Raw genomic sequence first — 21,224 nt, forward strand, 5'->3', positions numbered from 1 at the left:
TCCTTACAAAGATAGCTGAAGTAATGAAGCAGATCTGAGTCTGTATCTAATGAGGATGCTTTTTTGTTGTTGTTAAAATGAGACTATCATCTATGCTTACCTAAGAGGCAATTATGTGAATTTCATGTCTGAGGTATAACTTATGCAGGAATAGTTCTGTAAATACATTTAAATGAATTGTAAAGATATTTAATAAATATAGTATTTATACTAAAATGTGTTTTTTAAAGTAAAGTTGACTGCAGAAACTGTGTTTGTTAGTGCAGTAACGTCACTGGTGGCGCAGAGACATGCAGCCACCAACGCTTGGGGCGTGGGGCTCTGGTTCAGCCCTTCGTCCAGTGTTCTCAAACCCTCCTCGGAATGGAGAGGCAGGGAGAGCGAAAGAATAATGCAAACGCCTCTTAAAGTCATGCTTTCAAACATCACTTTTATTTTTTTAAATGCATTTCTACAACAATTTGGCTATTCACTTAAATGCCAGCTCTACAGCAATAATGTGTTTGGCCGTGCCAGAGTGGATGGGTTTGTTTTTCCAGCACTCCTAACTTGACAACAGCAGCTTAATTTGCCTGAAGTGGTAACGCAGTTTGAACTCTAGTGAGAATGTGCTGGAGAGCTGAGCGTCCAAAGCGGTGTACCTACAGAATACGTAACGCACACTTCTCAATCTAGTCAACCATGACCTAAATTTATATTGCATTATGACAGCGTCTAACAGTTCTAGAATGACCTGTGCTGGTGGTTAACGTTAACAGGGAATAAGCACTTAACCTGTACACAGCAGGAAATGATGAAGTACTCACTACTGAGTTTAGTTTTGGCCTTTTCTTGTATCTGTCCTGCTAAAAAGAAATGGGCACCATTTGAGTAGGATTCCTGCTTTCCGGACTGTCCAAATAGCTACTCGTGAAATGCAGTTCACCGCACAAGCTCAGAATACAGGTAGTTTCCATCGAGTTCTAACTTGCTGAAGAACTGCAATTAAACTGCTTTTTAAAACCAGAAACAGCTCCACAATTACCATGTCAAACGTGCTTTTCTCTTTCAAGGCAATCCCTGATAGTCTTTTACATGGATTCAAACGCTTTGTGTTACTAAACTTGGGAGCTCTGCGCATTGCCAAAATCCTCTTCGGTGTCGCTCGCTGTTGCTAAACTGTAGAAGGTGTGACTGATGGCATCCTTCTCCTTACAAGAAACTGCTCCAAAAAATAAGGAATGAAACTGGAAAATGCAATATTTATAGAAGTAAGAAACTGCATGTGATACGGAATTTGGGGGTTAATAGTTTCTGAAGCTTTTGCCACTTCAAAAGCGCACTTTAAACTCCTTACCCATCTACAGTGTTTCCTAGTAAAATACACCTGCCCTCTGCGAATATTTCCAGCACTACAGTTAAACATGGCAGTGGTGTTTTTTGACAGCTATGCTGCTGTGAAAGCCGGTTCCACTGAAATGCCGTGTGGAGAACCGAGTATCAACCTGCAGTAACCCCCAGACTACAGGTAGCGTTCGGCTCGGCACCAGCCAAGGTATTCCACCGTAAACACGACTGGGAGCCTCCTTACCTTCTGATGGTGAGGCTCTGCTGCCTCTCCTTCCAGCACTGCACGGGCCTCTGCCTCGGTCACGGCTGTGCCTTCCGGGCCTGTCGTATCTTTCTTTGTGACTCTGGGAATACTTTTAACCTCTTGTTTTGCCAAAGGACTCGCGGGTTTCGCTGACGCTGTGTTCCGTGCGCTTCCATTCCACTGCGGCTTTTTGGAAACAACTGCTTCTGCGTTGCTATCTTTATCCATGGGGGCTTTTTCAGGTGTACCCGTCCATGTCTTCGACCTGGATTAGAGAGAGTAGGTCAGGTTAGTAACTGGCTTTTACGTGTTTTTGCTAGAATGTCTTTATTTTCTGTTAATGAAAAGCATTATGGCTTTAGATTGTCAACAAGTGTCCTCCCTGCCCCTCCTACTGCAACAGAACTCCGTGGAGATAAAGGAAAGCAGAAGCTAGCACGGAGTGCTCTCTGTCGCACCAAGTTTTACTGCTATGCATGATGCTAAGACGTTCCTGAACCTGTCTAGTGCACGGTTTTCCTATGAACAAAGACTCCAGGATCCATACAATGCTTACCAATACCCTGCAAGAATGAGCAGATCACTTCCTTTCCGTCTTAAACCTGACTTGGCTAGAAAACTGAACTTCAATTTTCCATCCTCTTAAGGCAGCCTGCCTCCCTCACCCGCCCCTGAAGCCCACTGGTACCTTTCCTGCCGCTGCGGAAAGCTGGGAGGCGGCTGGGAAGCTGTCTCCTTTTCGATGTCAGACAAGGTAGCTAAAATAAAGCTGGCTTCCAGCACCATATCTTCAATGCTGAAAGCAATTGGCCTAAACACAAATATTCAGAGGCTTAAACAGCACACGCAACTACACGTATTGTAGGAGGAAACACAGCTCATGCAATTCTATACATAAAGATTACAAAGTGCCTCCTCTGAAAAGCTGAAAATCTCATGTATTTGCTGCTAAAGAATACAAGATGGCTTCCTGTTACAGATTTAAATGCACCAACAAGCAAATGCTATACAATATTATACTTAGTCAAATTATAGTTTTAAATATATAACTGTTAAAATTATATTTTAAACAGAAAATGTATTGTTTCTTTAGATTACTAAGTAAAATCATTGCTTGCATTAGACTGAGCGCCTGAAGCGTCCAGGTAACTTACATGCAGGTGCCCACTAGTCAGCATGGCTAGCCTAGTAATGCTGATGCCCATGTTAAATGCTTTATGCATAATAACAAGCTTTTTAACCCTGTATAGCAGATTAGAAATACAGCTTTTGGTACAAAATGAAAATCCACTTTATTGTTCCAGTTAAATATTCATTGAGTAACCTGCAGACAAAAATCAACTGTGGAGCTGTAACTGCAGTAGTTCTAGATAGGTATGTTCCAAAACGTACTTTCCAGATATGTCAAAATGGATTGAGACAGGAACGCTGGTAGCTTCTGAAAACGCTAGCAGTCCCTGAAAAGAAGGGGCGGGTGGTTAAGCGCTGTTTTAAGAACAGAAGCTCAATATTAGAATGTAAGTTTATCCCAGCTGTTGTTTACTGGCAAAAAGAGGGTAAAAGTCTGCTTCTCGAATACATTTCTTGCCTTCCCTGCCTGGAGCTTTGCCGAAGAAGCTTCTGCATCTGGAGCCTCTGTGGCCACCATGCTTTCTCCAGTACAGTTACAGTGTGTCTGCCCAGCACTGAAACTACATTTTTATTGTTTTAAAAATGTTTCGCTTGCCTTTCAAAGGCTACTGTGAGGGACTCTGCAGTGTTTTTAAAGCGAATCCTCAACCAGCTGGTGCAATACTGCTGCTGGTCAGGTGGAACGCTTCCCAGGGCCGTTCTGCATTGTCCTGGGCAAGTCAGGCAAATTAACGGGAAATGTTTTATTTTCAAGACAAATTCTTACTTTACCCTCAATTCTTTAAGGCAAAACGTCACTTCGGAATCTACTCCAACTTGAAAGTAGTCAAATTCATCTGGATTTAGTTGTATTTCAGTAAGCATTGTCTTTGAAAAATCTGTTTAAAATAACAAGAAAGTCAAAGACTCAAAGGAGTCAAGTCTGAACTCAACTATGACTATAACCATGAGGTTTTTACATTGGCATCGTTTGAACAAATAACTGTCTTTTTATAGTGACTAACAGTAATAAATGTTTATTTATCTAAATTTATTTCATAATTAAGTAAAATAAAATCCTCAATTTATGTAGATTTAAATGGCTTTTAACAGAACCTATTTTATGTTCCATTGTGTGATCTAACCCGATACCTGCTGCCGTTCTTGCGAATCTGCTTTGTCGACAGGTATTCATCACAAATAGTGTTACCAGCTGCTTATTGTTGCATAGATGGGAAGACCAAAATACAGCATGACTCTAACAGATTAATCATAACTGCTGACAATCATCAGAGGACAATAAGGGTGGACTTAGGTTCTTTGTTTTAAATTATAATCTTTTCCGGATACGTAAGTGGCAACAGGAAACAGGCTCTTCAGTTTCAGGTATTCAATTGTTGCTTGTTATCATTAGATTAGTCCATAGTTGTTATTAGGTGTGTGAAAAGAAAGTAAGAGGGTACTTCCATGATGCGTTATAGTCTCAGAGGCATTCAGAAAAATCCTACAGGAGCTTAAACAGTACAGACCTATCCAGTTCTCTTCCAAAGCCAGGCTGCTAACAAAGCACTACAAACTATTCCCAGTCTTCTGTTTCTCTGCTCAAGAGGTTTTTTTCCTCTCAGCCTTCAACAAGGCCCCACTGCGTGTTCAAATATGCTGGAAATACACACTTATAACACACCTGCCAGCTTCTGCAAGGCAGAGCCTACCACATGCAAATGAAAACAAGTCTAGGCAGAAGGTGCGATTTCTTTCTTTGAAAATTAAACCTGAATGTGGAAAAACCCAAGCCATCGCCAGACGATATGTTCAAAGGATATGTTTTGTTTCAGTGCATACAGAACATCTGCTGCAGGCGGTATATTGCATCACATGCTACACAAGAAGAACAATGCTTGTAATTCCTCTTTTTTCTCCTTGACTGTTTGGTTTTTTGGTATCTCATTAAATTTTTACCTACTATTTTTTTCACTTTCTTCTTACAATAACCCTTGTAAGTGTATGTTTCTAAAATAACAAAATTTGTCGTTCAAAATGTAATCTTTTTAGTGTCCTTTTATTTTCAGTAATTTCTTCCCTGTTTCACTGCAGTCAGCTTCCACCACTTACTCCTTCTCACTCTCCACTGCTTTAGCGTGTTCTCAGCACAATCCCCACCCTACGCTCTAGGCAGTCATCTTTTTCTAGGTCATTATCCTCAGCTTTGGTCATAAGCAAGTATGAAAAGCATCCCTTTATTATATGATATACAAGAACCTATACTTCCAAAACACAATTATATCTTTAAAATTAGTTTGAGTCACACACCAAGAATCTAGATCGTTCTCCATCTCCGATGGAGATCTGAAAATGGCAGCGCGCAGCATAACAGTGTTAGGCCAGCTAACACACTGTATTGCCTTTACACTAAAATATACTCTGTAATGGTATCAATTCTATAATTATGGTATTCAGATTTAAATAGTTCTTTTTAAAACATAAAACTATCTCCTTTTTCCTGTCTGTTGCCATGCTTCTGCTCTTGCAGCACAGTAATTACCTCTGTTCAAGCCTACAGTAAGTGGCGTAACTTGCTTCAATTGGCTGCTCAGTCTGATACCTGCCACTGATACCAGGAAAGTGTTACTAAAAACATACTTTCTTAAAATATATTAAAACCAGAGGGTGGCAGAATGACTTAAAATCTCTCTATATATGTTCCCTCTCTTAAAAATCTCAGTCAGCCATAACATGCATTCTCCCCTTATGTTGCCCTAGTTGTTATTCCTTTAGATCACCTGTTTTAAAGTCCAATATTGTTTCATATTTTGAATTTCCTTACCAGTGTCTTCCTCAGTGTAACTCTTGAAACAAACTTTCATTGGAGTAACTGATAAGGTTACTTCTTCTTGACTGGTCGGAAAGTGAATCATTATATCAGCCAGCAGCCTATAAAATTTCATTCAACATTAAAAATAATTTTACGTGCCACAAATTACTAGCTAGCATTTGTTATTACTCACATTAGAAATTAAAATTGTTATTTGGCAATCCTGTTGGAAAAACTGCCTTTGAAATGTGCACCCCTTAAAGTGTGCTGTATCTATTTAATTGATTGATATAGCAATAGGTATGTAAGAAATCTTAAAATACAACTAGTAATTACAAAAGCAAATTCGTTTATATTTAATGTCTGTGTATGCTGCCAAATCAGTCTTACATATATATATATTGCTGCTACCTTTCTATATGTATATATCACAATCTTGAGCAAACCTCGGCATCCTATACTTTTTATTAAAAGCTTGCAGTTTTAAAAGTTGCACAATCTGTTTACAAACGCAATACATAATAGCTATACAGAGATACCTTTATACACCTTTAATGGCTTACTGGTTGATTATTGTGACTAACACTTTTAATAGAAATGCTGTCAGGAAAAGTACAGTCTAACTGTTCTTTGCCTTTGCTTGCAATGACAAGCCACATCTCGGATTCTTCCAGGAGCTGCTTTTCAAAGCAGAACTTTGCCTTATTGCATTAAAAAAATTGTACTTCTACCACTGGATTCTTTGCCTACAACATTAAAGCATTACTTTGTTTGTCATAGGTGGAAGTTGCTCAAAGATGTGAATACAAATTATACATTACACACTTCTCAAGGTTAGACTGAGCAGGATTAATGGCAGAATGATCCAAATTTCTTAAGTTGCAATGTGAGAAATCAAGCACTAGGATACAGGATTTAGGAATTCGCCATTTTTGACTGTGTTCTAATGAGATTTTGCTTATGTTCATGACTATGAGAGCAGTATTGCTTCCTGCATGATTTTTTTTTTCTCCCCAGAAAAAATATTTTTGTATTTGTTACCTGGAGTGGACTTTAAGTATGTTTGGACACATGTGCTTTGCAAAAACAGCCTGCAATGGATCACATTCTTGAAACGTCAGATTATATGTTTTTACAACACCTAAGTATAAAGCATATAAACAAAAATCAATGCTGGTCAGTAATTTTAAATGTTTTTTCAGTATTAATTGTTCTTTTAGGAAATCTCAATAGAGAAAGTAACCAAGCAACTTACTCTAGCTACATGGAAATAACTCACCCACAAATAGAAAACTGAATTAACCTGCCATCTAAGACTTTCTTCATCCTATTAGTTATGCCCCTCCAGCATCTGAGTTTTTTAAGAATCCACAAGAAATAAGTGAACAGCAACAAGTGCAACAAATGCAGGGGAAAAAAAGGCTTCAATATTTAACTGATATAGTAATATAAATGGTGGCGGAATACAGAAGGCAAACCCTACAGATCCCTATGTATTTCTAGATAAGCATGAGCTAAGAGAGCTTAATTGTCTTGAGGCCTAATTCAATATACTATCTCATTATTAGTAATACAAGCTGGATTTTTAATAATATAAACCACTGCCTATTACACAGCACAGCTCAGCAAGCTATGTTGAAGGTGATGGTTCTTTATGAGTTTCGCAAAGACTAATGCCCATGAATATACCCGGTGTTCTGCTGGACTGAGGATGTCAGTGTTACCGTGTTACCTGTTACCGTGTTGAAGAACCGTAAGTGTTAGAAGTGGAAAGACCCTGTAAATCCTCTAGTTCAAACACCTGCCAAAACAGGATTTCCCTCCCTTTCCATAACGTGTGTTTTTTCAGAATTTACTCCAGCCTAATTCTAAATGTTGTAAGCAGTAGGCTGGCAATTAACATGTAGCATGCGTAACTACTGAACGGAAGAACATTCGTCTGATAAAGCCTGTTATAACTTCATTTTAACAAGGTGATGCACATGATAAATATAAATTACGATGTGAAGAGGCTGAAAGTGTTTGGCATAATGTTCCCTCAGTACCATCCAGCTAATAATTATACTAAATATTGTGTTGCCCTGCTGTTTTAAACTGCTGCTGTTTCTGTAAAGTCACTTTATGTGTAACCTACCATGTTTGCAGAGGAGCTGAAAAGTTACGTGATGATCATTAATATTTGTATAAATGCTGCATTTCTCTACATTCCTTTCCAGCATATTTACACATCTAAATACAGGAAGAACCGACTGTAAAAAAAAAAAAAAAATCAGGGCAGAGGTTACTCACTAAGCAATTTTGCAGTATTATTTCCCTAGTTTTGTACAGTTTATCTAAAGCTCCTGTTTTCACAGCTTCCTCAAACTGCCTTGCAAGCAGACACTGAGGCAGCCAATACTGATCCTTGCCGTCCTCACCCACTATTCCAATACGTGGCCAACAGATCTGTTTGCTAAACAGCTGGTCAAAGCTCTGCTGGCTCATACTGGTTTTGAAGGCTACAGGAGAAACGCTCCAGAGGCAGAAATGTGGTATTCCTTCACCTCAAGATTAAGCTGGTTCAGATTTCGGGAACCGCAGGGCACAGCTCAGAAGCTACACCGTCTAAACGTAATTAAATTCTAACGTGCTCTTTTGCAGAGTTGCTCAGAAGCGCTTGAGTTTAGAGCTATCCACATGCCTGTATGAGCCTCCCCCTATAATTTCATTTGGAAATTGGGCTAATTTGCTGCTTACAAAGCCGTGCATAACAATCCATTAAAATGTACCTTAATTATCAATTTACATGGAAGGGATAACTGTTTTTCCTTCTGACATGGTTGAGACACAGCTGTCCAGCAGTAATGTTGAAAAAACATAGATGAGAAGAAGACATATGCATATGCTGACCTTGAAGAATTCACCGATCTTACGGCAAGCTGAAAATATAAATAAAATAATGTATTAGCTCAAAACTATTTCATATCGAACCTTTAACAAAAAAGCCATCTCTGCTTCAGTACCATACCTAAACCACAAAACCTTTAAATGTGTATATCTCAAAATAAATATAGATGCATCATGCATACAATCATGTTCAAACTTATCACCTTAATTACTACTGGTCAGGAGTCATTGGTATAATACAGGCATAGGAATCCAATCTACGGACATTTAAGTGCCTCTGAAGTGTGAGTTACCTAAACACTTAAAGCTCAGCTTGCGTTTGAGGCATTTGAAGGACTGGAAACTGAAAACAATCTTGCTGTACACCCACCCACATGATACGTACAGATGAGCAAAGACACTACTGGCACCTCAAAAATTCTTCAGGTATAAAAAGAAATCATTTCCGCTTCTGATTTTCCAGCCTCCCAGAAAGTTAAGGAGAGTTGATCACTTTTAACTAAGAAACCTCTAGAGAAAACCCTAATTCTGCTGGAAATGGTGTTTGATTAATCAGAGGCATATTAATGGATGCATTCTTCCTGTTGAGTCATACCGGTACAAAAACATGTTGTTTAGAGGCAGCTTCTGATGTGGTGCAAAACATAAACCTTTTGACCCGTGACAACAGAAATAAAACCCTTGGTATTAATCCGGATGTCCTAGGAAGATTCAGCTTCGGTAACAAAAAATTGAAGAATATTAGGGGCAGAGTAGGAACAACTCTTCCATGATGTAATCTGCATAATTACAATTACAGAAAATATGGCATTTGTCCATACTGGAAGTGGAGGAAACTGAGAGAGAACGTAACTCAGATGGGTACCTGTAGGAAAACAACACAGTATCCAACAACGTAAATACTATGATTCCAAGAAAGATTTTTAAATTACAATAAATCAAATTCACTTACACCTTTTTCTACGGGGTCAAACCAAAATTCATCACTAATACGTGCTATGGCATGTATTGCTCTTCCAAACACTAGCAGGAAAAGAAAACAGTGCAACATGCGTTCTAAGTTAAAAAAAAGTTATACTGCATTTTCTCCAGAATAATTTAAGAGGAAACATTACAAATTTCCTACGCGTTTCAAAGAAAACTGATGACATGGTGGAAAACATTATTCCTTCCTTTTAGTAGCACAAACACCTTGATGTTTTTCAAAGCTGCCTCCAACGAGGCGCACTTCAAATGTCACCTGTCCCTTTGCAGCAACTGGTATGACCTGAAGTCACCACAAATTATTTCAACCTAATGAGACAAAACACCACTGAAGTTAGAAATTACATTTTGTAGATGGCAACAGGTTTGAACAAGCGGTAAGCAGTTGCACACCTGTAAAGATATAGCCCTAAGAAATACAAGAAGAAACCAGCAGTGGGTCTCAAAATTTGCCTCCGCCACCCTGGCACTGGCAGAGCAGCATTTTGCACGAACGCTGTGCGCAGGTTTAGTTGGGCCTCTGGAAGGAGAACGGCGTGCACAGGAAGGCACGCAGATAAGCAATGGCTTCTCCACCTGAAAGTACTGCGAATCAGCCCTCTGCTCTCTATCTGAACAACTTTCAGAGGCTGCGTGTTGCCCCACAAAAATGCCTTTGTCCTCCTGGGGATGAGGAAGAGGCAGCTCCTCAGCTCTGCTGGGACCCTGGTGTGGCTGGCCGCAGCTCCCAGTGCTTCGTGCCCCACTTTGCACCGTCTGAAAGCCCCCACGGGGAAGCCCACCGAGGGCAGTGCGCCACGGACGCGGAGGTGCCAGCATGCCAGTCACACGTTCCCATGGCCGCCGGCCCCACTGAGGCGTGCCACCCTGAGGCGGCCCCGCTGTGGGGAGCCTGTTTCTCCCACATACACCCCTCTGCCCCAGGCACATGGCCTCCCCTGCGGCCACGGGTACCTCTGAGGTGAGCCCCCCCAATGACACACTTCATGGCCCGCTGCGGAGCCCGCCCCTCCACCGCGCCCTTCCCCTCACACGACGGCGGCGGCAAGGGCGGGAAACGCCCCCCCTGCGGGCGAGAGCAGAGACCCGGATGTAGCCATAGGCGTGGCTGCGGAGAAACGAGTTTCGGGCTGGGTTGGCCCTTCGGAGGCACCGTAGCGGGTGGTTGGCTCCGGCCTGGCTTCCGGGAGGAGCCGCAGCGGCTGGCTGAGGGAGCGCGGCGCCGAGCAGGATGGTGAGCGGCGGGGGCGCCCCGTCCCCCCCGCCCCGGGGCCCTCTCCCCGCCGGGGCTCGCCCCGCCGCGCCGGGGGGGGGCCCTGGGCTCGCTTCCTCCGGCCGCGGCCCGTCGGGCCTGGCTCGGCGGCGCGGTGGGCGCGGGGCGCGCCGGCGGGCGGGGGGCGGCTGTGCTGGAGGTGCGCCCGGGGAACGATTTCTGTCAGTGGCCGCCCAGAAACCCGCCTGATGCCGAGCTGAGGTAGATGGAGGGGCGGGAGGGAGCGCTGAGAGGAGGTGAAGCCCCGCGGAGGGCCCGCCGGTGGTGAGGAGGCCGCGCTGAGGGGCTGTCACCGGCGGGGGAGCTGCCGGGGGCTGCGCGCAGGAGCCGATTTTTAATTTTTTTTTTTTTTTTTTTAACGCTTCTTTCATAACATCAACAATTCATTGATTATTATTTGCCTATTCATTTGGCTATATTTTCTTTTCTGTTGCTTCCTTTTGTTTAACATTGATCATGTTTCACCCCGTTTTTCATCCCCCCCTGTCTGCAATCAACTTCTTCATTCCAATAAGGCTGGGCACAGAGTAAGTTTACTCCTCTTGGCTGTTGCTAACACCGGTGGTAAGGGCTTGTTAATGTTACTGGATGATATGACTGTCAGATGGTACATACTTTTAATATATTTAGGGGCTGCTGTTCAAACCACGCTCAAGGTTGCACCTAAATTCCTAGTTAAAGCCAGATGTTCTAACATTCTTTGCCACTATTTTATGTCGCAGATACCTGTGATTATTAAACATGCTTCAATGCTTTTGATTTGTTTTTGTTATTGCAGCTTGCCAAGCTTTTCTTTAATTAGCGGGAGCTCAAACGAGATTTGGGGGAAAATATGCGGCCTGCCAGTTCGTCAGCAAAGGAAATGGTCTTTGTTGAATGCGCAAACTCTGCTGACTTCAGTGGGGTTATGTGTTTTAAGTGGCAGTATAATTTTATTAAATATTAAATACATAACTGGTATGCATGTCTCGGTCCCTTAAGTGTCATTAAGAGAATCTATCTATTGTCACTTTAATAATCAAAATCACTTGTTACCCATTTTTTACTTGCATTCAAGTATATCATCTCTAGACTGATGCTAGCGAGGGTATTTTTCACTGGGAACTCTTGAAAGACCATCAGAAATGTGTCCTTTTTTTTGTCCTGAGTTAGTTTTAAATTGGTAGCTCATTGATTAAAAAAAACCTGTATTACTTTACCAATACTTTCAACCATCTGTTCTCCAAAGGTGCATGGCTTGATGATGGCACTGGGACGTTCTTAGTCTCAAAAAACCAAAACCAAAACCCAAACAAAAAACCCACCCAAGTCCCCTCTGCCTTTTTTGATGACTGTTAGCATGAAAATAGTTGCATGGCCTAAAAACTTAAAAAGCAAATTTAAAAAAGCTAATTTCTTAGCATAGTTACTACTGCTTTTATATATGGGCTGTGTCTTTTTCAAACACATTTGACGGCTGTCATTTTAGGAACTGTCTTACTAACAAAGCATTATGGTTGGAAGATAAACTCTCTCTTTTAATATGGAGCTATTTATCAAGTTAACAGGGATGACTGTCTCTAGATCCAGTGTTTTTACAGTGTAGTGGCATAACACTCCATGCTTTATAGAGCTTTTCATGCCCTTTTTGCATAATTAATTTATTGCTGTGTTGCTCGCATTAATTATTTCTTTATTCGCAGATTTAAAGCCTGTGATATTAAACTATGGTCTTACTTCATCTGAATCCTTAATTTTGAAGCCCCCATTAAATTTGTATTCTCCTTGCATCTACTGTACTGAAACTATGGGTACATAGAACTGGTAATAGAACCACTTCTGGCTTATCTTCTCTGCAGTGCCCTGTTGTTTTTGTTTTTTTTTTTTTAAACTGTTAGTCTTATCCTGTTGTTCAGTGGTTCCTACAATACAGACTCTGAACAGGGTTCCTATTCTGGTCAGCTATTAACACATGTTGCAAATCTGCTGCTTTTTTTTTTTATAAGGAAGAAAACAAAAGTTAATTAAAGTAGGAAGAAACTTGTATGAAGAGTTTTAAAGGGAAGTGGCCACAGTTTAGCCAGGTCTGTGCTTGAGAACATATAGTAGAGATGTCCTGTATTATTTTTCTTTGGATGTTTAAGGAGGAAAAAAAAAAGGTGGGATAGTTCATGGTATTTCCCAAATTTGTGTAAAATACATCAAATAGTAACACATTTCTGTTGTTATACCTTGCAATGGCTTTCGGCAACAACAACAACAAAAATTCGGTAGACTGTTGTGTTTCTAAGGCCCCCCTTCGGATAATGTTCTGCGTTAGTAAGGGCCCTTGTTCTCCCTCATATAGCAATATTCCATCACCATTTCATTCTTATTTTAGTAGCTTTTACATCAAAACGCAAAGTTACGAAACTGAAGAAAACATTGCAATGCGTTGTTTGCCAATGATTCTTGTCTTAATAAGTAGCTGTAACGATCTTTCTTTCCTGTCATTACACCTGATAAGTTGGTGTTAGTATTAGGAGATCTTCACATTCCACATCGATGCAACAGCCTCCCAGCCAAATTCAAAAAACTGCTGGTTCCAGGGAAGATCCAACACATCCTCTGCACAGGAAACCTCTGCACCAAGGACACTTACGACTACCTCAAGACTCTGGCGGGGGATGTTCATGTTGTCAGAGGGGACTTTGATGAGGTAGCGTCCGCTCTCGATGATGATGTTTTCTGTGTGTCTTTTACAAAAAGGCAACATTTGGGTTATTTGTAATTCAAGTAAAAGAGGGCAAGTTGAGGTTATGTAGTACTAAGAGCACGTGAAAAGAAAAACGGGCAAAAGAGTTGGGGCTACAATCAATAATGTGAATTGCACAGTACGTTCTCATCTATCATCAGGATGAATAAAAGTAATGTGCGTACTTGGCTATGTCTAGGACTCCAGCAAACAGGACCTGCTGCTGTCAGGTCTTTGAAGTTCCTTGCATCCTACCACATTCTCCACCGCGTTCGTAAAAGCAGCTTTTGTAGCTCTCATTTTGTAGCGGTAGGGCCAATTCCATGGAATATTTCCATAAGCTTTCTCCCTCTCTTCTTGGTGTTGCATAGAGTTGTTTTTAAATATAAATCTGTACATCTAATCTGTGTTTGTTTTTTTTATTTTTAGAACCTGAATTATCCTGAACAGAAAGTTGTAACTGTTGGACAGTTCAAAATCGGGCTGATTCATGGCCATCAAGTTATTCCTTGGGGTGATATGGCCAGCCTGGCACTGTTACAAAGGCAGTTTGATGTGGACATCCTAATTTCAGGACATACACACAAATTTGAGGCATTCGAACATGAAAACAAGTTCTATATCAATCCAGGATCAGCTACAGGAGCCTATCATGCCTTAGAGAAGTAAGTGAAGTATGGGAAATACCTCTGGGGGGTTTCTTTTTGATAACAAAACTGAACTACAAAACTCATTATGAAGGTTAACGTTTACATTCTAAATGTCAGGGGGAGGAAGGGTTGATAGTACTTGCTAAATCTCCTTGACTGAAATAGATGAGCGTGAAACACTTAAAGCTTCAGATCTGATGTACTGTGCTTACAAAATTCATATCCGTTTTTCTTAGTGATTTCTGTTAAGTAGTAGTGAAACACTGCTAAGGCGATTATATATGCACAATTAATAGGAATTTTTTCCTCTCTTTCCAGCAACATCATTCCTTCATTTGTGCTCATGGATATCCAGGCTTCTACAGTAGTTACATATGTCTATCAACTAATTGGAGATGATGTGAAAGTAGAAAGAATTGAGTACAAAAAGTCTTAAAAATGTATTTGCTTGTCTGGTATTTTTACCATCTCATTCTGAACTGCAAGTTACTACAATACTTGATTGCTAGTTTACAGTACTACACTTACGCGCTAACAGCTTAACAATGTAGCTTATTGGTAATAACTTTAAAACAACATTGTGTTTGCTTTTCTCTGTATGAATTGATTTGTAAAATATTCCATTAAAATAACTGTTTAAATACTGTTCCTTAATGTTGTAATAAACTCCACTTCATAGAAAAACTAAGCTTTATGAACTGTTGTTGGGGAAAAATGCAACAGTTGTAGTTGCTTTTAAAATGCCTGGTGCTCTGGTTTGGTGACTCACTTCTAAAGGATACTTGTGAAGGGCTTGAACGAAAAGATTGAGGGCTCTGGGGCCACGTTTGCTTCAGAATCCAGCTGATATTTTATTTTCTCAATTTAGCATTCCCAGTTAAGTTAAGAGAATAAAATGGATTGATAGATTCTGAAAATATTATAATTAACTCATAACTTACAGTAGAAATTTCACTGTAGAAAGTTTAACTTTAGTCTTTTTGTAATCAAAGCAGTTTCAAATACCACTATGCTTTAATGAACGATGGTCTCATTAAATCTACAAACAGTAAAGAGAGGCTTTCCTGTATTTATGGCTTATATCTGACACTACATGTATATGCCCTTTGCTCCATGTACAGAGGTTTTAAATAATGTAATTCCATTTATAGAATACTGTAAGGCCAAAATTGATACATAAGTCTGTTTATTTGTGCTCACTGTAGTTAAAAGTACAATTTGTCTACGAAGTGTATTTTACATGAAGTACACCACTTACAGTTTTAAAAAAAGTTTATCACAATTATGCAACGTTATGTTTGTGTGAATGAAACCTTAGGGTGACCCCGACAGCAGACTTAAACATGGAGAAATACAGAAGTAAAGGAAATAAACTTTAATCCTTCCTAAAATCAAAGTGCTGAATATGAACGTTACTGTTGAATAGAAACAGGAAATTCTGCTGTAAATCTAAACTGTTCCAGTGGGGATAGAGTATGGAGAAGAAACAGCCTAGAACAGTTAAAAAAAATGTGGAAAGCTCAGGGTAGCTTTTGGTAAAAGAATTTTGGTAAAAGAACATTGAGGGTTTAGTTTAATGTTCACTTGACCAGTATGAGCATTCTCGACGCATGGCCTTCATCTTGCCAGTAGAGGGAGAAAAGGGTAAATCAAGATCTTATCGATGACGGTTCTAGTACGCAGGTCTCGTCTGGTCCATTCAGATACATCTGGAAGGTAACAAAACAATAAGGCTTAGGGAAACAGGATATAATCTAAGACCTGTGAAAGTACTTGAAAGCATAAGGCTTAGCATGGCACAGATCTGGTTCAAGTAAAATTAATTATTTATTATATACAATATATTTTACTAAATAAATCGGCTAATAAGTATTTTTGCTGAAAAGTCTTAGTTTAGAAAAAAAGGAGAAAATGCTGCATGAGGTACATGTGGTTTGTTTTACCTTCAGAAGATCAGATGATGGTATGTCTACCAGAGTAGGATTTCCACATTTCTCTTGATATTCTTGAATTAGGGCTGTTGCGTCATCAATGCTGTAGGAGGCAAAAGTTTATCAACTTTGCCAACAAGTTGTCTAAAAAGCCAAGAATTTAGACTATATATACTGAAGTATAAAAATAAGGTATGACCCCACATTTTTGAAGTCGGATAGGTCCCATCATTTCCCAGCAGAGGAAAGCAAGCCATGACAAGCCTAGCATTTAACCTGTGGTTGTTAATAAAACCAATATATACTAGAATTTAAATGGTTATTTATCCGTTCCTGTCCCATTTTGACTGCAGGATAACTGGTAACAAAGTGACTTGCAATACTGAGTATTTGGGGTCTAAAATGAAAGTTTGCAGCTGTGCACAATGAGCCCAAGTGCTGTGAGTCACTGATTGCTGATTGAGAACTGCCCTGCAGTAGGTTCAGTGGCAAACCCCTTTGTTTTCTTTAAGTGGAACGTAAGAGGTAGTTCTAATTCTTGAAAAACTTCGCAGCAAAACCACTAGTTCCCAAGTATTGAGCACAGGCAGTTAATTTATTTTTTCAGAGCGCTCTTATTGCTGAAGCTGTGACTCCATGATACCGCTAAGCTGAATTCATCTGAAGGTATGGTGAAGTTATTCAAAGCAAACTGTTTGCTTTTCTGGTTTCTTCTGTTATTTTAACTGTATTTGATCTCAATAAGCTGTTACTTTGGCTTGAATGATACTGTAAAACTCTATCCTAAGTGTGCAAAGTAGTGAGGTGAGATTTTTACTTTATTTCTTTATTTAACTCATCAATGCTTTAAAAATCCTTGGAGACTAAGTACTAGAAAATCTCCATGACTTCAAATAAATGAAAATAAAATAAAGGAGAGATTCGATTTCTGTAATTCTTATCAGTCATGCATTACCTGTTTTATTAACTTACCAGTTTTTTCTGGCAAAATAATCCACCAGTTCTTTCATCCGGTGAGTATTCATCAGTTGTTGCTTCAACAGTGGAAAATACTTAGTTTTCAAGAATTTTTCATATAGCTTCTCATTTATGATATTGTCCAAAACCAAAGATCTAATCTGTAGATTTAAGGTTTAGTAATGGAAAAGTATTAATATTTTAAACATAAAAAAATTCACTTTTGAATGAAAAGAGCTCAGACTTTTCTTACTGGAGTCCCATAGAACAGGATTTTTTAAAATTTTTTTTTAGTGCTATGAAATGGCAGATCTTATGAGACTAATCTCAGATTCAGATAGGGGGATGAGTTAGGAAACTTGCCCTTAGGAAGGCAAGGCAAGAGAGTGTGCAGTTTCATAAGACCTTTTGGCTTAAAACACTTATTTAGAAAAATAAAGTAGTACTGCTGCAAACAATGCTATCCTACAAATAAGGGCAGCCTGTAACACAGCACTGTGTATATATACAAGAAGTTTTTCAGTTGCACAACATTAATAAAAATGCAAAAATTCCTGCAAATGTTACTATATTTTAGAAACGTGCATTATGTCAACTAATGCTTGGCAAGATCACTTATCTATCAAAAAAGCCTTAAGTCAAAGACAAGTGAAGTAAATTTTATTTATTTACCTGAGAAGCAAATGCCACTACTTCTCCAGTGTTCATGTGTTCATCTATTTGTTGCAGCACAGTTTCTATGTTACATGTTGATAAGAAACCCTTGCAAAAATAAGTTACAAAACATTAATATTCTGTGAATGATTAAAGTAGAAACTCTCCCTCCAGAGCAAGCATTTGACTTATTCAGGAACAATTAATATTTTGAAATTCTAGGTACAAACATGAAATTATCAAACCAGGATCTGTGCAGTTTGACTGAAAGAGCAGGAGTCATTGCTTTTAACTCTCAAAGGGTATTTTGCTGTAGCTATTAATAGAATTTTTTTTTTTTTTTGACTAATTGTCAGCAGACTAAATGTCTTACACCAATGCTGTAATATGGGAAAATCTTTCTGAGCTTAACTTCAGTGACTGGAAGTCTAAGAATTTAAGATGCCTTTACTAGTGCCAGTTTGCTCATGACAAATATGGGAACAGCCTGTAATGCTTCATCTGAGAGAACAATGCAGAGCATAAATTAATGGAAACAAATGAGAAGAGAAAGGAAACTATCAAGATACATGAATAGCGAGGATATGGCTTTAAGGCAAAAGGTTTACATCAGAACTTGTGATGCATATCAAGCATCTTTCTAAGTAGTCAGGAGCTTTCTACTCAACACTTCTCCGAAGTAGGATTCAGTACTTTTCTTACAATCTGCTGTGAAACTAGCCCACTGGTAGCTTCTCAGCAATTATATATGTTACCATAACTTCACACTGCTCCAGCAGGTATATGGCTATGGCTTGGGTTTTGCTGGGTTTTTTTCGTGGGTTTTATGGGTGGGATCCCATAAAATATCCTCAAATCCTCAAAAGGCAAAGTCATATGACAAAGCTGCTGAGGATGACTTGAAGCTAGCTGGTTTTGCTTTTTTTTAAAAAAAAAAAGGGAAGTGTTCACATGATCCCCTTTAGAAGGACAAATTCAGGGCAGTAGCCTTTGTGGGTGGGAAATGCCAAGCAGCTGTCAGCAGTGACATATTAAATAAGATGGGATTATAAGTTACCATCTTTCACAGTCTCTGTTGAACATAACATGCTTAAAGACATTTCCCTTGCACAGATAGAACACAAAACTTACTATTTACCTGAATTTGCTGCTCTCGCTTCTCAGACTGAGGAATCAGCAACAGGCACCCCAAAGCAAAAGCTGGAAGGTCCAACTGTGCATATTGTTTAGCTATTCCGATGACATCCAAGTCAGCCAGAACAGGACACCTTCAGAAGATTAGGAGTGAAGTTCTCAGCTATGAGACATATAACTGGATGGCTTAGCACTGTCAGCAAAACTGCATTGAGATTTTTAAGCCAGATAGAACAATACATTTTTACCTTATCTTATTTTCAGAAATGGCCAAGCTATGTGAGTTGAAGTTTCACAGAATACAAATGCATGACGATTTTCTAGTTTGAAAAAAACCCACGCATCTCCAGTTTCTGTTTCTAAACACCCAAGGCCCTATTTTGAGGGGAAGTGTTGGCCAACTGCCCAGAGTAATGCTTTGGTACATATGTATATGCACAGTAGTGTAGGCATGTTCTTCAGCTGGATCCCTTTCCAGTATTTCCTAACTAACTTCTGGTTCAAGTCAGGCTCTCTGAGCTCTGGTTCTTCTCTTGAGCAGGTCAGAGCATTGTGGTGAATAAGATAATGATTTATTGTGCATTTTTACATTTTAAAGGCAATGCAAAACTGGTTTATGTATGGAATGTTTTGGAACGTTAACACCATAGGTTAACCTGTTGCAACGGGACAAGGGGTAATGGTTTTAAACTAAAAGAGGGCGTATTTAGACTAGATATAAGGAAGAAATTTTTTTACCGTGAGGATGGTGAAACACTGGCACAGGTTGCCCAGAGAGGTGCTCGATGCCCCATCCCTGGGAACATTCCAGGTCAGGTTGGACGGGGCTCTGAGCAACCTGATCTGGTTGAAGATGTCCCTGCCCATGGCAGGGGGGTTGGACTAGATGAGCTTTAAAGGTCCCTTCCAATCCAAACTATTGTATGATTCTGTGAACCACGTTTATAGACGTGCAGCTATCAGATTTTTTTCATGTCAGATTTATTCTTTGTAGGAAAATGAATTCCTTCTCTCTTATACTCTGTGTTAATGTTTTAGGAAATGTGCTATATTTTGGGCTAAGAAGAATATTAACTGGACTTCTAGGGTTGACCATTCGTCCTTTAAAAATGTCAGGACAGGAACAGATATCCCTCGTGGGGCCAGCGACTGGGCAGATAAATTTGTCTGTGCTGCTGATTCCGAGTTCCAACTCAGAGAGCAGTTCCCAGTACAGTTTAAACAGCCAAGGTACTGAGTTACAGCACATGTTGTCAACAGTCTCTGGGCAAGCACAGAATTTCTGTTTGGGTACATGCCCTGATCCTGTCCTTCCCACAAGAGGCAAAAGGTTCTTCCTCATGCCTCAGGTTCCCCAGTTCTCAGAGCTCCTTTGCATGTTCCAGGGCAGGTAGCTGGACAAGAGATTACAAATGGGCATTCCCACTCAAACTAGTACAAATGTGGGACGTACTATCTACTTACTTGAGCAGAATCACAAAACACTCGCAACATTCCTCTAACTGTTTAGGACTCGGTGGACATGAAGCTAAGAAATAAAGAAAACATGATAAAGTAAGTATATCACCAGGTTACTATACAAGCATGATAGCTAATAGCAATCCTACCTGTGAGAAATGGTGACAGAACTACACTTCGCCAAGCTCGACTGAAGTTGGGAATCTGTTGACAACAAAGTTTTAAAGTAATAGACAAAAAGCAGTTGTAACTAAGTGTACTTGTAAACACAGACACACAGATATCCTGACCCACTGTAGGTAGAAGAAGCCTGTCAATTTTCTTTTCATTTTATCCTGGATGAATTATTCCCTAATATTGCTTTCCTTGTCTCATAGTCTAAGATTTAGCCATATTTTGACTGATGGTAAAATTATTCTGTCCAACTTTAGAAAACCCTCCAAGTAAGTGTTGACTGAAGGAACCACAAGTGCAAAATATGCTATTTCAGTGATTAATAACGATACTTAGCTGCATATTGCATTGTCATAATGTCAAAAATAATCATTCAAAAAGAATCTTTTCATGCATAACGCTTCATAGTATAGATGTCTGCCATTCACATACACACACACAAATAGGATGCTAAAATCCTGTTAAGTGAAGAAAAAGATTAGGAGTCACAGAATATTTGCTTACCTCCCATAATGAATGAATCCCAGTAATTGCTATCAAAACTCTTCTTAGATATTGAATCTGAAAAAAAAATTTCATTATAAAATGCTACAGTGTTTTTTAAGATTTGGCGATAATCTACAGAACTGCATTACACTTGTTGTCTTGCCTGCAGGATGCAAACTTACAGTTCCTCAAGGTACCTCTGTTCCTTTGGGAGGAGTAACTAATCCATATGGAAATACAATTTATAGTTTAGTAAATTAGATTATCACAAGCAGTAGTGGCATATGTTGTCTCAGTAAATACCCAAGATTTCTGGTAGTCTTAATACAACTGGTGCTGAAAAGTTTATGATCCCACCTTCTTTGCTATTAGTACCTAAATCTCATTAGATTAAAACTAGCTTCAATACCTGCTCCTGATACAACCATT

General features: G+C 39.6%; 3 protein-coding genes across 9 annotated transcripts in view; 1 reads left to right on the forward strand and 2 right to left on the reverse strand.

The window, feature by feature from the left end:
• Positions 1–414: 414 nt before the first annotated feature.
• RAD9B (RAD9 checkpoint clamp component B) lies at positions 415–10,437 on the reverse strand. Of its 2 annotated transcripts, XM_075167694.1 has the most exons (11): positions 10,320–10,437; positions 9,334–9,404; positions 8,264–8,413; positions 7,630–7,744; positions 6,537–6,636; positions 5,508–5,614; positions 3,476–3,582; positions 2,966–3,030; positions 2,262–2,384; positions 1,571–1,838; positions 415–1,226 (listed from the first exon to the last, which is right to left on the reverse strand). In XM_075167694.1, the coding sequence occupies exons 1-11, from the start codon at positions 10,351–10,353 to the stop codon at positions 1,098–1,100; spliced, it is 1,269 nt and encodes a 422-aa protein (XP_075023795.1). In that variant the 5' UTR covers positions 10,354–10,437; the 3' UTR covers positions 415–1,097. The 2 variants fall into 2 exon arrangements, with proteins under 2 accessions (XP_075023795.1, XP_075023794.1); XM_075167693.1 differs by lacking the exon at positions 9,334–9,404.
• Positions 10,438–10,484: 47 nt separating this feature from the next.
• Positions 10,485–15,644, forward strand: VPS29 (VPS29 retromer complex component). 2 transcript variants are annotated; one of them, XM_075167698.1, is made up of 4 exons: positions 10,485–10,599; positions 13,124–13,315; positions 13,781–14,016; positions 14,320–15,644. In XM_075167698.1, the coding sequence occupies exons 1-4, from the start codon at positions 10,597–10,599 to the stop codon at positions 14,435–14,437; spliced, it is 549 nt and encodes a 182-aa protein (XP_075023799.1). In that variant the 5' UTR covers positions 10,485–10,596; the 3' UTR covers positions 14,438–15,644. The 2 variants fall into 2 exon arrangements, with proteins under 2 accessions (XP_075023799.1, XP_075023800.1); XM_075167699.1 differs by lacking the exon at positions 10,485–10,599 and adding an exon at positions 10,846–11,366.
• The window catches only part of KNTC1 (kinetochore associated 1), a 41,671-nt gene continuing 35,617 nt past the window's right edge, over positions 15,171–21,224 (reverse strand). For all 5 annotated transcript variants that reach the window (XM_075167656.1, XM_075167655.1, XM_075167657.1 and 2 more), the window contains 8 exons: positions 20,814–20,870; positions 20,285–20,339; positions 20,142–20,205; positions 18,682–18,811; positions 17,562–17,651; positions 16,905–17,050; positions 15,945–16,035; positions 15,171–15,710 (listed from right to left, as the gene is read on the reverse strand). In XM_075167656.1, coding sequence (XP_075023757.1) covers positions 15,651–15,710; positions 15,945–16,035; positions 16,905–17,050; positions 17,562–17,651; positions 18,682–18,811; positions 20,142–20,205; positions 20,285–20,339; positions 20,814–20,870 — 693 coding nt within the window. In that variant the 3' untranslated portion in view covers positions 15,171–15,650. The remainder of the gene's footprint in view (positions 15,711–15,944; positions 16,036–16,904; positions 17,051–17,561; positions 17,652–18,681; positions 18,812–20,141; positions 20,206–20,284; positions 20,340–20,813; positions 20,871–21,224) is intronic.

The sequence above is a fragment of the Calonectris borealis genome, chromosome 18, assembly GCF_964195595.1.
Source record: "Calonectris borealis chromosome 18, bCalBor7.hap1.2, whole genome shotgun sequence".
Taxonomy (NCBI): Eukaryota; Metazoa; Chordata; class Aves; order Procellariiformes; family Procellariidae; genus Calonectris; species Calonectris borealis.

Bases quoted from the DNA above. Each gene is read 5' to 3' on its own strand.
- VPS29 (XM_075167699.1), top strand. From the start codon at position 11,217: ATGTTACTGGATGATATGACTGTCAGATGGTACATACTTTTAATATAT. The intron at 13,316-13,780 runs GTAGCGTCCGCT...TTTTATTTTTAG, and splicing joins TCAGAGGGGACTTTGATGAG to AACCTGAATTATCCTGAACA. The intron at 14,017-14,319 runs GTAAGTGAAGTA...CTCTCTTTCCAG, and splicing joins GCCTATCATGCCTTAGAGAA to CAACATCATTCCTTCATTTG.
- RAD9B (XM_075167694.1), bottom strand. From the start codon at position 10,353: ATGAAGTGTGTCATTGGGGGGGCTCACCTCAGAG. The intron at 5,615-6,536 runs GTAACAAATACA...GAAATTTTATAG, and splicing joins ATACTTAAAGTCCACTCCAG to GCTGCTGGCTGATATAATGA. The intron at 1,839-2,261 runs GTACCAGTGGGC...TCTCTAATCCAG, and splicing joins TTTCCGCAGCGGCAGGAAAG to GTCGAAGACATGGACGGGTA.